The following is a 13541-nucleotide window of genomic DNA, read 5'->3' as shown; positions in this document are numbered from 1 at the left end:
GGTGGGTTTCTGAGTTGGAGGCCAGCCTGGTCTACAAAGTGAGTTCCAGGACAGCCAAGGCTATACAGAGAAACCCTGTCTCGAAAAACCAAAAAAAAAAAAAAAAAAAAGTAGGTTCCCAGCTAAGGGCAGGGTCATGCACAGAATAGAGGGATAATACTCAGCTATGTGCACAACGGCACTCCAAACAGGCCCCAGAGTAGTTCACAAACACCCCTAGCTGCAGCCACTCCTGGTACACCATGAAGCTCAGAAACCTAAGGTCCCACAGAAGACAAAACCTGGGAAAACCCAGCTCTAGGGGCCTAGGAAAGGAAAGGCAGGCACTTCCCTAAAGGAAAGACACACAGGCACAGTATCAGTACATGTGGATACATGTAAGCTAGCACATGTATGCACACAAACTTATCAGTGCATATATGTGAGTATACCCAAAAGTGAGCACATGAGCATGCTCACTGGCAAATACACAAACAGACCAACCCCAGGTAAAAACACCAGAATGAGAAAAGGAGGCAATTTCTTGTTTAACAAAATAAATTAAATATACGAGGCTTCAACTCAAACTCTATATAAAATTACAGAGACCAGGCAGCCATGGACAGTGAGGGTACCCAATGTAACCACAAGGTCAGGCAGGTCCCAGGCCCCAGGGAAGGCCAGAGTTCCTGTGTCCCAGCCCTCCTTACATTATTATTAATATTATTTCACTTCTTAAATATAAATATTGAGGCCCTTCTCTCTAGCCAGGGGAGGGTGGCTCAAACCTCCAGGCATGGCTGCACTGCTCGCCCCAGTCAGGCTGATGATAGGCTCCTGGATTCCCAGGGCACAAGGAGGCACACCAAGGCCAGGCAGGAACACAGATGGGCAGGGGTGAGGAAGCGGCCATGACCACTGAGACATGAGGGAGATTCCTCCAACTAGTCATCGCTACATCACTGCAAAGCCACACCACAAATCCTCCTGAAGGTTTCTCAGGTTGTGTGTGCACTTGTGCACACATTTACACTTTTAAACATGTGCGTGTGTGGGCCTGGCTGGCTGTCCATCTGGTAGTACATACATCTATATGGCCAAGTTTGTGACTGTCCACCATAAGGCACCCTAAGATACTCTTCCTCCATTGTTCTCAATTCTCCCAACCTGTTGCCTTGGCCCCCATATGCCTACCTCAGGACACAGTGCTTGGAGATTGGTTGTATTTAGCACTGATAGTGGACATGCTGGTGCTGATGAACCTTGTCCTCCACATGAGAGTGTGTGTGTGCATGTGTGTGTATGTGTGTGTGTGTGCACATCTGTGTACAGCTTGGGGTACAGCTTGGGGCCAGCAGTTGAGCCAGAGGCCAGGATGTGCTGGGGGGCCATGGTGGATCCATGCTCTTCGCATATGCCCACAGCCAATGAGGGCAGGTCCTTGTCACCACTGCGTTCTCGGGATGTCCCTGGGGGACGATGCCCAGGCACAGGAAGTGTAGATGCTGGGGCACATGGCTTCTTCTTGGTCTGGCAAAGCCAGAGCAGCACAGTGCCTAGGATGAAGACAGCACCAGCTGGGATGCCGATCACCACAGGCCATGGCAGGCTTGTGGATGATGATGAAGAAGCCATAGGAGGCCCTGGAGGTTTGGGGTCTGCAAGAGAGATTAAGGAGAAGAGCAGGGGACAGAATGTCCCTATACTAATGGGACAACCAGCCCAAATGTGAACTACATGGACAGCACCCCTGGACTCTCTATGAGGCAAGGATAACCCACAAGGAAGGGAAAAGGATAGGGAGCCCCACTTGCCAGGTGGACATTGGGGAGCCCCAGGACAGCCCAGACCAATGGTAGAGACTGAGAGTAAACATGGGGTGGGCAGCCCACACACACACCTGGTAATACAGTGAGGAAGGCGCTACGGAAACTGTAGCCCATGGTATTTGCACCGAGGCAGATGTACATGCCAGCATCATCCTGGCGGGCCCGAGAGATGAGCAGCTTGTTGAGGTAGGAGCCATCAGGCCGTGACCATACATCACCCGTGGGCAACACCACAAACTTCTGGCCACCCACGTCAATGGTGGAGTTGTGGCGCCCCTCAGAGCCGTACTCCACCCGCTTTAGCCACTGGATCACAGGCTTCACGTCACTGCGCACCTTGCACTGGAAGGACGTTGTCCCACCGAAGTCCACTGTTGTGTTCACAGGGTGTGTCCCTGTGAGCACAGGCTTGGAACGAGTCCGCTCTAAGCCAAGGACAAACAAACATGTCAGCACAGTTTTAGGCACCACAGACCCCTGTCCTACCACAGACCCGCCACTCACGGATTACATCCACTTTGTAGGTGGCGTTGATGGCACCGGCCCTGTTGGATACACGGCACGTGTACTTGCCACTGTCTTCAGGCTTCAGGTTCTTCAAGCTCAGTGTCCACTTCTTCTTTCTGTGTTCACTGGCCTCTAGACGCGTCAAGGTCTGGTCATCCTTCATCCACATGATGTCTGGCCGTGGGTGCCCACTGGCCACACACTTGAGCCGCACGGAGCTACCCACAGGCCGTGCAATCACTCGGCGCCTCATCTTGGAGGGCTGTGTGAAGCGAGGCCGTGCTGTAGGGCAGGGCAGCATCAAGGTCAGTAGAAAGGCTGTGCAAAGATGCCAGGAGCACAGCACTGCCCAATTCCAAGCACACAGAGTCTCCCTACCCCAGACTTACCCCACTGCTGGCTGGCTGGGTCCTCCTGGCCCCCAGAAGAACCACCTGGCCCAGGGCTCTCCTTCCCTGGACTAATATCATCTGTAGAGAAATAGGTAGTAAGGAGGCCAGGTGAGGGGTACGGGGGAGCACCTCATCTGGGCACCTAGCATGCCCTGGCTGAGACAGTCCTAGAACCCAAAAAAAGGCCATGGACACACCCACATGTCAGGATTCAGGGACAGCTGGGCAAGGGCTGCCTGCCAGCCCCCTCCCGGGGTGCAGGTGACCCTGATAGGCATGGTGGGACTGGAGAACCGCCCCCCCACCCTGGCTCCGGGGGGTCTGCAGGGCTCACGAGGAGGGGGCCAGGCCCAGCCAGCAGCTGCAGTAACCCTAGCCCACATCAAGGGGCCGAGTGCTTGGTGCAGAGACATGGCTTACATACCGCCTGGTCATCATCCTCTTTGAAAGGATGGGGGTGGGGAGGATGGACAGCCGTAATATTCCCATTCCAAACCCAGAGAAGGCCTTGAGGCCTGTACTGGGCAGTGACGGGGGAGGGGCAGGGTGTGATGAGGAATTTCCCCCTTGCTGCCCTATGACAGCCGCCTCTTCCACCCAGCCTGGGACCAAGGACCAGGCTGTCCAAGGCCACTACCTTAGACCTCAGCCAGGCCGAGGGCCCCACACTAGGGAGCCCAAGAAAGAAGACAAGCCATGCCTGCTACCAATGTGTGGAGGGTGTGTCACCAAAGACACCTGCCCATTCCCTACTGACTGGGCCCCAGGGACAGAAAAGAACAGAGGCCATTCACTTCTTGCGGCCCCTCTGAACTCTGAAACCTGAGCCTCAAAGTCATGGCTGCCAAGGCTTGCACTGCCAAGTCCTCAGCCCACTCCACCCTACCCCACCCAGCAGCTCTTCAGTGGAACCACTGCCTGAGCTACCCATCCCCCCTCAATCCATTTCTGCCACCTGGAAGCAAAGACCCAAGGCCGGCCTGGTGGCAGGGGGCCATTGGCTGCCCTAGGGCCCAGGCTAGGAATAGGGACAGACAGACCCTCCTGATCTTGTCTATATCCAGGTTGATTTGGTGCAGGCAAAACAAGCAGGGTAGAGAATCCAGGTGTGTCTGCTGTACACTTTGTGCCCAGCCAATTTTGGCCCCACCATAATCTCTGACTCGAACACAAACTGACCCATGATGATGAGAGTGTAGTTGACGCTGAGGCTTCCAAAGCCATTGGTGGCCTTGCACACATAAACACCGGCATCCTCGGCCTCCACCTCCTTCACCTTCAGCCCCTGGGGCAGCACACGGAAGCGGCTCCAGCCACTGTGGATTGTGCGGCCATCTTTGGTCCACATGGTCAACGGTGGTGGGTCCCCCTCCACTGGGCACTGTAGCCGCACAGTGCGACCCAGGCGGGCCACCTGCCGTGGGACCACTTTGTCTGCCATTCTTGGGGGTCCTGCAAGAGTTAGAGGACTTGGATAGGGGAACACATGAAGGCAGTGAAAGTTTGACACAGAGGAAATCCACCTGGACTCCACTGACGAAGTCTGCTTGGTATCGCAGAGGCCCCGACACATGAACCTTATTTCCCAACCACAGAAGCCTATGTCATAACACATCCCACTGTGTCAACCCCAAGCAGCTTGCTTAGCATCACCATAGCAAGCAGTGTCCCCAAGAAAGAGAATGGAGAGGCCAGAGGGGTCAGGTCACAGCTTAACTCAATTATATGTTTAAAAAATCTAAACCAAGAAAACAGGGACATCCCTTTGTCTCACCAGAGAGAACTATATGTTCCCTGGTCAGAAAGGAGGGACCCCAGGGACAGGACAGCAGGACGGGTTTTTGGCTGGTTACTTTTTCTATACACATAGCCTCACAGGATATCTTGTGTTCCTGCTGCACACTGTTCTACCTCTGGCCACTGAGCCTTCATCATCCTAGATCAGTCAGGCCCAAGGAAGAGACAGCCATCTTACACTTGTTTCAGATAGAAATGAGTGGAAACCTAATAGGTTAAACAGCTAGGTGTATGTTTGCCAGCACTCACTGTCATGTACACACGCCCATCAGCAAGGGTTCCCTACAGTCACACATGTGTATGCACCCACGTACAAATGGTTGTTCTGTGTGCTCTGTGTCTGACTTCATGGACAGAATTTGCTTGGGGGTGTCATCAGTCCCAGGGGCCATAGCCTGCCAGTGGCTAGACCTCACAGGGGCACAATACCAAGACCATGGGGTCAGAGGACAAGTATCCTGAGGGTTTGAATCTTAGAGGGCTGCCTAGGATACACAGAATAAGCAAGGGCTGGGCTTCACAAGGAAGAACCCATTGGGCCCTGCCCATGTGAGTGACAGACCCTAGGTCATACCTGAGGAGATGGCCTGGCCTTAGGAGACAGCCCTCCAACAGGATGCTCATAGGAGGGGCCCATAGCAGAGACTCAAGTCCCACAAGTCAAGGCCGCCATCCTGGAAAAGGCCAATCCCTGGAACCCACAATTCTAGCCATCAGAAACACACTCCCAACATCACCAACTCACATCAAGCATCCTTCTCAGTGCCAGCCATCAAGGTCACTCTAGACAGGAGTGTGACCAGGTGCAGCAGGCAGCAAGGGACCACCTGGCTGGGAGGGTGAGTACAGAGTGCACAGAGCCTGCATGTACCAGAAAGGTGAAGGGCTGCAGGAAAAGTGCTTCATGAGGCAAGGTGAGAGGGAGGGAACCGCACCCGCTGCACGAGACTGTCACCTCTGAATAAAGAGAGGAATCCGCAGTCTTACTGCCACCCACACGCCACATTTCTAATCTGTCGGTGAGGAGCACCAACCTACCACATCAAATGATTCTAGCCAGGATGGTCCTGGGCAGAGCATGCAAGGTTGGATGAGCACAATGGTGTCAACAGGCCGTCTGTGCGAGCTCAGCGGTGATGTAGCACCGGGCCTAGGGTCACGTGTGTTTTTTAAAAGCAGCTGGTGCTTCCTCAGCATGCAATTGCCCTAGTTATATGGCCACTGTCAGCCCAGGCATGCTTCTGTGGATGCCTTCAGACTCCCAGAGGCTGCTTTTCAGGGCCCACTCTGAAGTACTAACATGGACTTTAAGGAAGAAGAAAAAAAAAAAAAAAAAAAAGTCAGCCCAAAGGGAGGGGCCATGTCTCCCAGTGAAAACCCAAGGGCAGCATTCCTGTTCAATGGGGCAGGGAGACACAGAGGAAGGGGTCCTCCCACACCTCTTCTCTTCTTGTATCCACATGGCCCAGACCCTTTCCCATCTTCCTGAGGCCCTCTTCTCTGCTTCCATTCAGGGTCCCTGGGCCCAAAGCTGCTACCAACTGATATCTCAACACCAGCCTTCCTCCTCACTTTCCTTCATGGCTCCCTCTAGAAAGGGAAAGAGCAGACATAGGAAGAGGGCTGTCAGCGCACCTCTCCCCTAATCTGTTCTGTTCACAGACCACCTAAGGCAGAAGGCCAATCCAAACACAGTTGTCCCAAGGTTCTCCTGCATCCAGCTTACAGTGTGGAAGGCTGCTGGGTGCTCATCACATGGCCTCCTGCATCCAGCTTACAGTGTGGAAGGCTGCTGGGTGCTCATCACATGGCCTCCTGCATCCAGCTTACAGTGTGGAAGGCTTGCTGGGTGCTCATCACATGGCCTCCTGAGATCTCTCCCCTATGCCTTCATAAGTCTCAGCACTATTCCCAAGCAAACTCTACCCACCGCCTGTCACTGTCTGAAACCTCACCACTCACAGGGCCTCCTAAGTTTCAGGTCAATGAGAAACTGGCCAAAGCCCTGACTGGCTCCACGGTCCCCAACCAACCTGGTATCCGAAGCCTCACAGGTAGACCCATACATGCTAGCACACACACATATATTCAGTTGCCTAGAAGTGTTCTGGGGGCATATCTGAGGAATGCCCAAAGGATCGCCCTACACCACATAGGGAGATCCTCAGAGAAACATAGCCTCACTGTGCCTCTAGGAAGCACCACTCGTCCTGACCTCAGACAGAGGAAGAGAAGCCTAGAGAAGGGGGTTCCAAGAAGCAGGAGCCCTGTCATGACCACTGCTGAGGGACTGGGCTAAGTAATTGCCAGATGGCCGGAAGCTTGGCCCTTGGGGCCTGTCTGCACACACTGCTGGGGGACAGGCTGGCGACAGGCCGGCCGGAGGAGCCAGCCTTATCCTAAAACAAACAGTATCCTGCCAGCCCTGCCCCCAACTAAGTTCTACTGTACCCCACTGTGGGGCTGGGCTCCCAGGCTTGTTACAGAGACCTACATAAGGACCACCCCTACCCCCAACCCCCTGCAGAAAGCCCAGCCCCTAGAATTCTGGGAATCTGGGCCATAATATGGCCACCTTGGATCTATATTTAACTCAGGAAACACAGCCCTCTTTGTTCTACCTGGACAGCCATTTACCCTACTCAGCCAGTGAGGAAACTAAGGACTTGAAGCTCAAGGCAATAGGGGCACTGCCTCACACTCTGCCTTAGGATAGCTGCAGGGGCTGGGGGACAGTTCTAGGCAGAGGCTGGGGCCTAATGGCTAACCTGACCTTCTAACAGGGCTTGTCTGACCAGCCTACCCAGGCTGGCTCCTTCAGGAATGCCAGGAGTCTGAGAAAGCCCAATATGATCTGAAGGTCCCAGGCCAAGGAAGGAGCTATACCAGCTTCTGGTCTCTCTATAACTTCTACAGCCAGATCAGCCATATTATATCTCTGAAGACCCATACAGCCCCGGGCAGGTGAGACTAAACTTTAACCCAGAAGGAGACAGCATGGAGACCATCTGCAGGATGGAGGCACAGTCGATGTACACGTTCCTAACCTAAAGGGTGTGGTCAGTGTCAGGTCTAGATGCCAGGCTGGGGACTAGAGGGGAAATGCCTGGAGCCTGAGAAGTCAGACGGGAACAGCTGAAAGCTGGGGTTCCAGGCCCGTTGTCCTGAACTCCCCTCCTCAAAGGGCTGGTCTGGGCACCAGCTAGCAACTGACCCTGGACAAAGTATGAGAACACCTGGCCAACTCAGGCCCAGCTTGGCCCTTGTGAGGACTGCATGGCCCTAGGAATTTCCGGCCTGAAAGGAATTCTCTGGCCAGGCGATGAGACTGGCTATGGAGTTGGTCAGCTATCTCAGAGTGGACCTGCTCCTGGAGCTGCAATGTGATTATCTAGGGGACTCAGAATGGTGTGGAGAGCCTTAATCGCAAAAGAGCAGAACAGGCTCATCTGGCTCTCTGGACACTTTGCTCCAAGACTCAAGAGGGACTACAATAGGAGCCAACCCAAGTAGAATCACAAGGCACCTGTCCAATAATGGAGGGCCTAATAGGTAATGAGCTTTCTATAACTGATGTGACACACCCCTACAAAGGCACTGCCCTAGCCCCTGGCTGTGAGGACATATATCCCACAGTACCCACAGCTGGAGTCCTAGGACAGGGACAGGTGAGAAACCCACAGACAGTCCTCTAGGGCCAACACCTGCTAGAAGGCCAAAGCCCAGGAAGTGGCAGAGATGCCCCTCAAAAGAAAAGAGCATAGGTGACAGTCACAAGGCCCAACTGCCCGTCAGTTATGCGGGGCCAGGCTTTCTCTTGTCTTGAGGCTAAGATCCTTGAAGGAATATAACTGCATGGACACACACACAAACACATGTGTGTGCATGCACACACTCACAATTGTGGCCAGTAACACACAGACCCAGGGCTGTGAGAGGACTAGAGCTTGATAACTAACTGAAGGTGCCCAAGGGCCAGACCCATAGGCTCCACAGCCAGATTGATAGGACCCAGGCAAGTAGTTATCCCATAAACGAGGCCATCTAGGCACCTCAAAGAGACACCATGCTCCAATAAGCTGGTTAGTAAAGCTACCCTGCCTGTTACCCAGCAGTAGCAATTAGGCAAGCCAGAAGGATGTGGGGGAGAATGTTCTTTGAAAGCACCTGGTCCCCTAGGTCTGTTCCTCTCTCTCTGGAATACTCAGTTGCCACATCTGCTAGCTCCTAGACACTCTCTAGTCCACCAAGACCATATAGCATGGATATCATCAGATAAGGCCATAGCCCTACAGGAGCCACATACAGATCCGCCGAAAGTGACTATCTCAGGGCCCACTGAGGGGGATTCACCTGGACATCTAGCCCCTGACCCTCTTCTCACAAACACTGGCTTGTTGGACTGTGGGCTAGCTTCAAGTCAGAAAACCCAACAGGCCCCTGTCCCTAAGCAAGTCCTAACTCTGATTCTGGGCATACCCAACACCTCCAAAGCTGTCTATCTCTTAAACCCAAAGCTCCTGAGGCAATATGCTACCCACCTAGCCTCAATAAAGACTGGCGGAATGTCCAGACTGCCTAAAACAAATAGTCCAGCAAACCCATCACCACTGCCAACAGATTTCTTAGGGACAGAGTTAAGGATGTGAGGGCTCTGAGTCCCAGTTCCCCTCATCAATGTGTGGCTTTGAGCCTCAGCCCATGCCACACCACTACTCCCAGAAGCTGGAAGATGGGTTGCAAGGCGTATAGGGGCAGCTCAGTAGAAGGCTCTGGCCTGGTGTCCCAAGTTTCCTGCAGGGCACCTGGACAGTCAGGGGCTGGAACCTTCTCCTACCATCCAGCACCACACCTGAGCCAGAACAGCATATGGCCCCCTTCCCACCTACTACTAGAGGCACGACCATTAGCTCTACAGATCCTTGGCAGTTCATACAGATCTCTCAGGAAATAAACTCTTGGTGGAAAGAGGAGTTGTGCTTCCTGCTCAGTGAGAAGCTCTTGCTTTTTGCAGCTACCCAATGGCATGCAGCTTCTGTCCACCTTCCACCTCTCCTAAATCTACACAGAATACACCCACATAGGCCTACTTTGTCTGCACCCCAGCCTGGGGCTCTTAGCTCCCCCTACCCCATTCTCAGGAACCCCTTGCTCTCCTCCACCTTTAAATGTAGGCAAGAGTACGAGTTAGAAGAGCAGGTAGCAGGCAGATGAAGGTACCTATGAAGTACAGAAACAGGGTCTTAGACACACCTTACACCCTATGCATTCTGGAGTCACCACATTAAGGCAAAATGAGAGAGAAGAGGCCACTATGGACCAAGTATCAGGTTCTGGCTATACAGAGGGCAGGTGGGCAGTAGGGGAAATGAGGCGGTTGGGCCACAGCCAACTGCCCCCAGCACTACCAGCAAAGACTGAGCCAAGGCCAGGAAAACCAGAGACTAGAGGCCTCAGCTGGGGAAAAACCAACATTTCCCTAGTAAGGGCCACAGCACAGGGCAGGCTGACTGAAAGGCAACTCTGAGAGCCCAGAGGCCCATTGATCCTGCACAAAGGATAAAGGAGCCTGTGGTCGGTATTTCCAGGCCTAGCTAAAGGCGACTTTGTTCACAGCTCCCTCCCCACCCCCAGGGGGACAGTGATTTATTTTCCCTTCCAGGAATAGGGCCCCAGATGTGAATGGGAGGCTGGCCCACATCCCTACCTCACAGGGGCTAGGCCTGGCTCCCGAACATCTACTTCACTCCAGCCACACTCTGATCGGCCACAGCCTGTAAAGAAAAGAGGCCTCCTACAGACTGTTTAAAAGCCAGGGTCAGCTCCTCACAAATGGCCAATCATCATCTCTACAGCACCACATACACATCCTTCTCTACAACCCAGTGCTCTAGGCAAACTGCTGCACTGTACAGCCATGGCAGGCACCCCAACTGTCCATCAGGGCCAGCTCACTCTGAACCCAAAGACTGAGTCCAAAAGACAGAAAAGAATCCTATGCTGGCTGCTCAGAGGCTGGTCCCAGAGTGATCCTGATAAAAGTTCAGAAGTGGCACTTCACTTTTAAACTTATCTTTGAGAATGATATTCTGTTCTGAAACTTACATTCTAACTGAGAAATGGAATGGACTAAACCAAAACTTGTCTTTTTTGAAAGGGGGTGGGTGGAAGTATCTTAAGGCAAATTCACCACATTGTGAAACTTTGGGCAAAGGGGAACTTTTAAAATATGATCCCAATCTAGAGATGTACAGATTCCAAAAACTGTGACACCCCAGGGAAATAGCTTTCAAAACAGCCCAAACTCTATGTGAAGTTCTTTGGCCCAATTTAAGGTCAAAATTGGGCCTACTCACGGAAGAACCACTGGAGAAGGAATGCATTTGGAATAGCTTAGCCCCTCCAGTCCAGATTGTGCCTGAAGGGAGAAGTCAGCATAACTCAGGAAACGCCATTCTTCCACCCCAACCACAGGGCCCTTGCCCTTGGAAGGCAGCTCTTTCCAGCTCCCTAGTGCTGGCCAAAGGCCTTCACTAGCACAGCCAGGGCCAGATACAAGGCACAGTCCCAGGACTGTGGCCAAGGGAGACAAAGGCAGAAACAGTGGCCCCTCTAGGACCATCACCAAAAAGGTAGTGCTGCTGCCCACTGCCACCCATCAATCACCCTAAAGGTCCAGCCAGTGATCATGGCTGGGCAGAAGCCTTCAGAGCCTCCTTTGCTGAGCAGCCAGAGAAGAGGCAGGTGCAGGGATGGGGTATATCCAAACAGATAAAAGACCAATCAAAGACAAGGCCACCAGTTGGGGGGGGGGGTGAAGAGACAACTCGCCCAGCATGGCCCAAGCGCCTACATGCCCAGGACACTGTCCAGCCCAGCTGTGCCTGGACAGCCCCCACCCTCCAGCCAGCCAGTCCCCAAGCAGAAGAGGGGGGGTTATAGTGGCATAAGGCCCACCTGGGCCGCCGCCCGCCACCCAACACCAAACGTGGCCATATAAGGCCAGGTTGGGCTCAGTGCGCCCGCGCTGGTAGCGGGGGGAGGAGATGCGAAGCCTAAGAGGACTGGTGGACAGAGCAAGGGCAGTCCTGAGTGGCCAACACACCCAAAGGGCCCGCCTGGCCACATCAGTCCTGCCTAACCATAGGGGAGTCCAGCACTGTGCCCCGTGACACTGGAACACAGTGGCCAAAAATCTACGGGCATGTATCACCCATCAGCTCTGGGTGCCCTCTGCCAGGGCTAGGTCTAGGGCAGAGCTCCCTACAGAACAGAAGACGAGTGATGTAGCCAAGCCATAGTGTGGTGTATCCTGCAACAACATAGTGTGTGACCCTGTGGTCTAAGATCTTCAACCTTCACTGTAGTGATGTTCTGTGCTCTGGGGACTCCCAGATGATAGACTATGCTACCTGTAATAGATAAGCAAGCCAAGGGTCCAGAGCTGGGTCAGCTGAGGGCTGGATCTGAGTGAGCTCCAATCACCAAGATGTCACCAATGTTCTCTATATTCAGCTAGCCACTGTGTGACTCTCTACAAGTTCCCAGGGACCCAATTAGGTTTTCTGCTGCCACAAAGAGTCCTCTCCCCAAGAATCTAGGGGAGGGGCGACAACCACCTGCTCTCCACCTAGATATGCACCTGAAAGTATGTTTATGCAAGATTATGAGCCTGTTCTGGAAAGGACTTAGGCAAGGCCAATGAGTTAAATGATTCTGGGGCCCTTTATGTGAGGTGTCAGCCAAAGAGGGTGAGCTGGGGGTATCTGATTGTGACTAGGTAACCCCAAGAGTAAGGTAGAGGCATGTAAAACCGACAGTACTTCAGGTTAAGGATGGGGGTTGGGGGAGGATCTGCTGCGATGGAGCAGACAGGGAGGGGAGGAGTGTGCCAGGTGGGCACTGTGTGGCAGGGTTCAGGACTGGCGGGAAAGGGGCGGCGCTGCAGAGGCCAGAGCGCCAGACCGGGCGCCAGGACTCACCTCGCGCCGCCTCAGCCGACCGGAGGGCCCCCAATAGCAGCAGCAGCAGCGCGGGGCTCCGCGTCATCTCGCCGGTCGGACCTGAAGCAGGGGCGCGGTCACTGGGAGCTGGACTGGACGCCACTCAGGGCTCAGGCCCGCAAGACCCAGGTCGCGGCCGCAGAGCCAGGGTCCGGCCCCCCTCGGCGCCGAGCTCCAGGCAAAGGAAGCGAGGCGCGTAGACGCTGAGCGTATCAAAGGCAGACAAAGGGTTTACACTAATTACCAGCCGCCCCCGCCGCCCCCTTTCCAAACACCGTCTGGATTCCTGGCGCTTGTAACTCGGGCCCTGCCCGCGGGACACACAACACCGAGCGGCCCCGCAGATAATCGCCTGCGCCATTAGCGGACAAATTTGCGCTGGGGGTCCCACGTGGGGCTCAAGCGGGGGCGGGGCGCGGGGCAGGGGCGCGGGCCCCACAGGAGCAGCTACCGAGCGAGCCCGGCTCCGGCTCCGCACAGTGATCGCGGCCCTGCCCTTCGCGCCCCGCACTCTAACCCATTCCAGCCCTCCCTCCGGGGGTCGCGGACGTACAGCCCGGCTCACCTCGACAGGGATCAGCGCGGGGGCGCGCAGCGGGCCCCTGAGCAGCGCGACGCGGTCATCGCTGCCCCGGGCGCCGCATCCCGCCCCCCGCGCCCCCGGGCCCGGCCTGGGCGGGGCGGCGCTACCTGGGCGCTGGAGGCTGGGGCCGGGCTGGGGCGCGGGGCGCGCTGTCCGCGCGGATAAACGGTGGGGCTGGGCGAGGGCGGGGAAGAGGGGCGGCGGGGCGAGGGGCCCGGGGCGCCGCGCCGCGAGGCGTCCTTCCCTGCGGGGCTTTGTCAACTCTCCCGGAGCGAGCGCGGAGCAGCCCTGAGCTCCGCCCCGCACAACTTCTGGCCAATCTGCGAGCCCCAGTCCGCCCCGTTCCCCGCCCCTCCCCGAAACTTTGCTCCAATCCGCACACGTGCCCGCCAGGCTCGCACCTTAACCCTCGCAGTGCTTCTGCCCTTCAGGCTGGCGGCTCCCCGGAGCG

The 13541-nt window shown here is 55.1% G+C and overlaps 1 protein-coding gene across 1 annotated transcript; it reads right to left on the bottom strand.

Moving 5' to 3' along the window:
* Positions 1–1103: 1103 nt before the first annotated feature.
* Positions 1104–13107, bottom strand: Fgfrl1 (fibroblast growth factor receptor like 1). The gene is given in 8 exon segments (XM_021210646.2): positions 1104–1283; positions 1285–1637; positions 1880–2233; positions 2313–2597; positions 2705–2785; positions 3887–4159; positions 12487–12710; positions 13073–13107. Coding segments are annotated over 7 exon segments (1491 nt in total). The 5' UTR covers positions 12554–12710; positions 13073–13107; the 3' UTR covers positions 1104–1205.
* Between the last annotated feature and the right edge of the window lie 434 nt (positions 13108–13541).

The sequence above is a fragment of the Mus pahari genome, chromosome 13, assembly GCF_900095145.1.
Source record: "Mus pahari chromosome 13, PAHARI_EIJ_v1.1, whole genome shotgun sequence".
NCBI classification, from domain to species: domain Eukaryota; kingdom Metazoa; phylum Chordata; class Mammalia; order Rodentia; family Muridae; genus Mus; species Mus pahari.
This window is presented reverse-complemented; position numbering and strand designations above follow the sequence as displayed.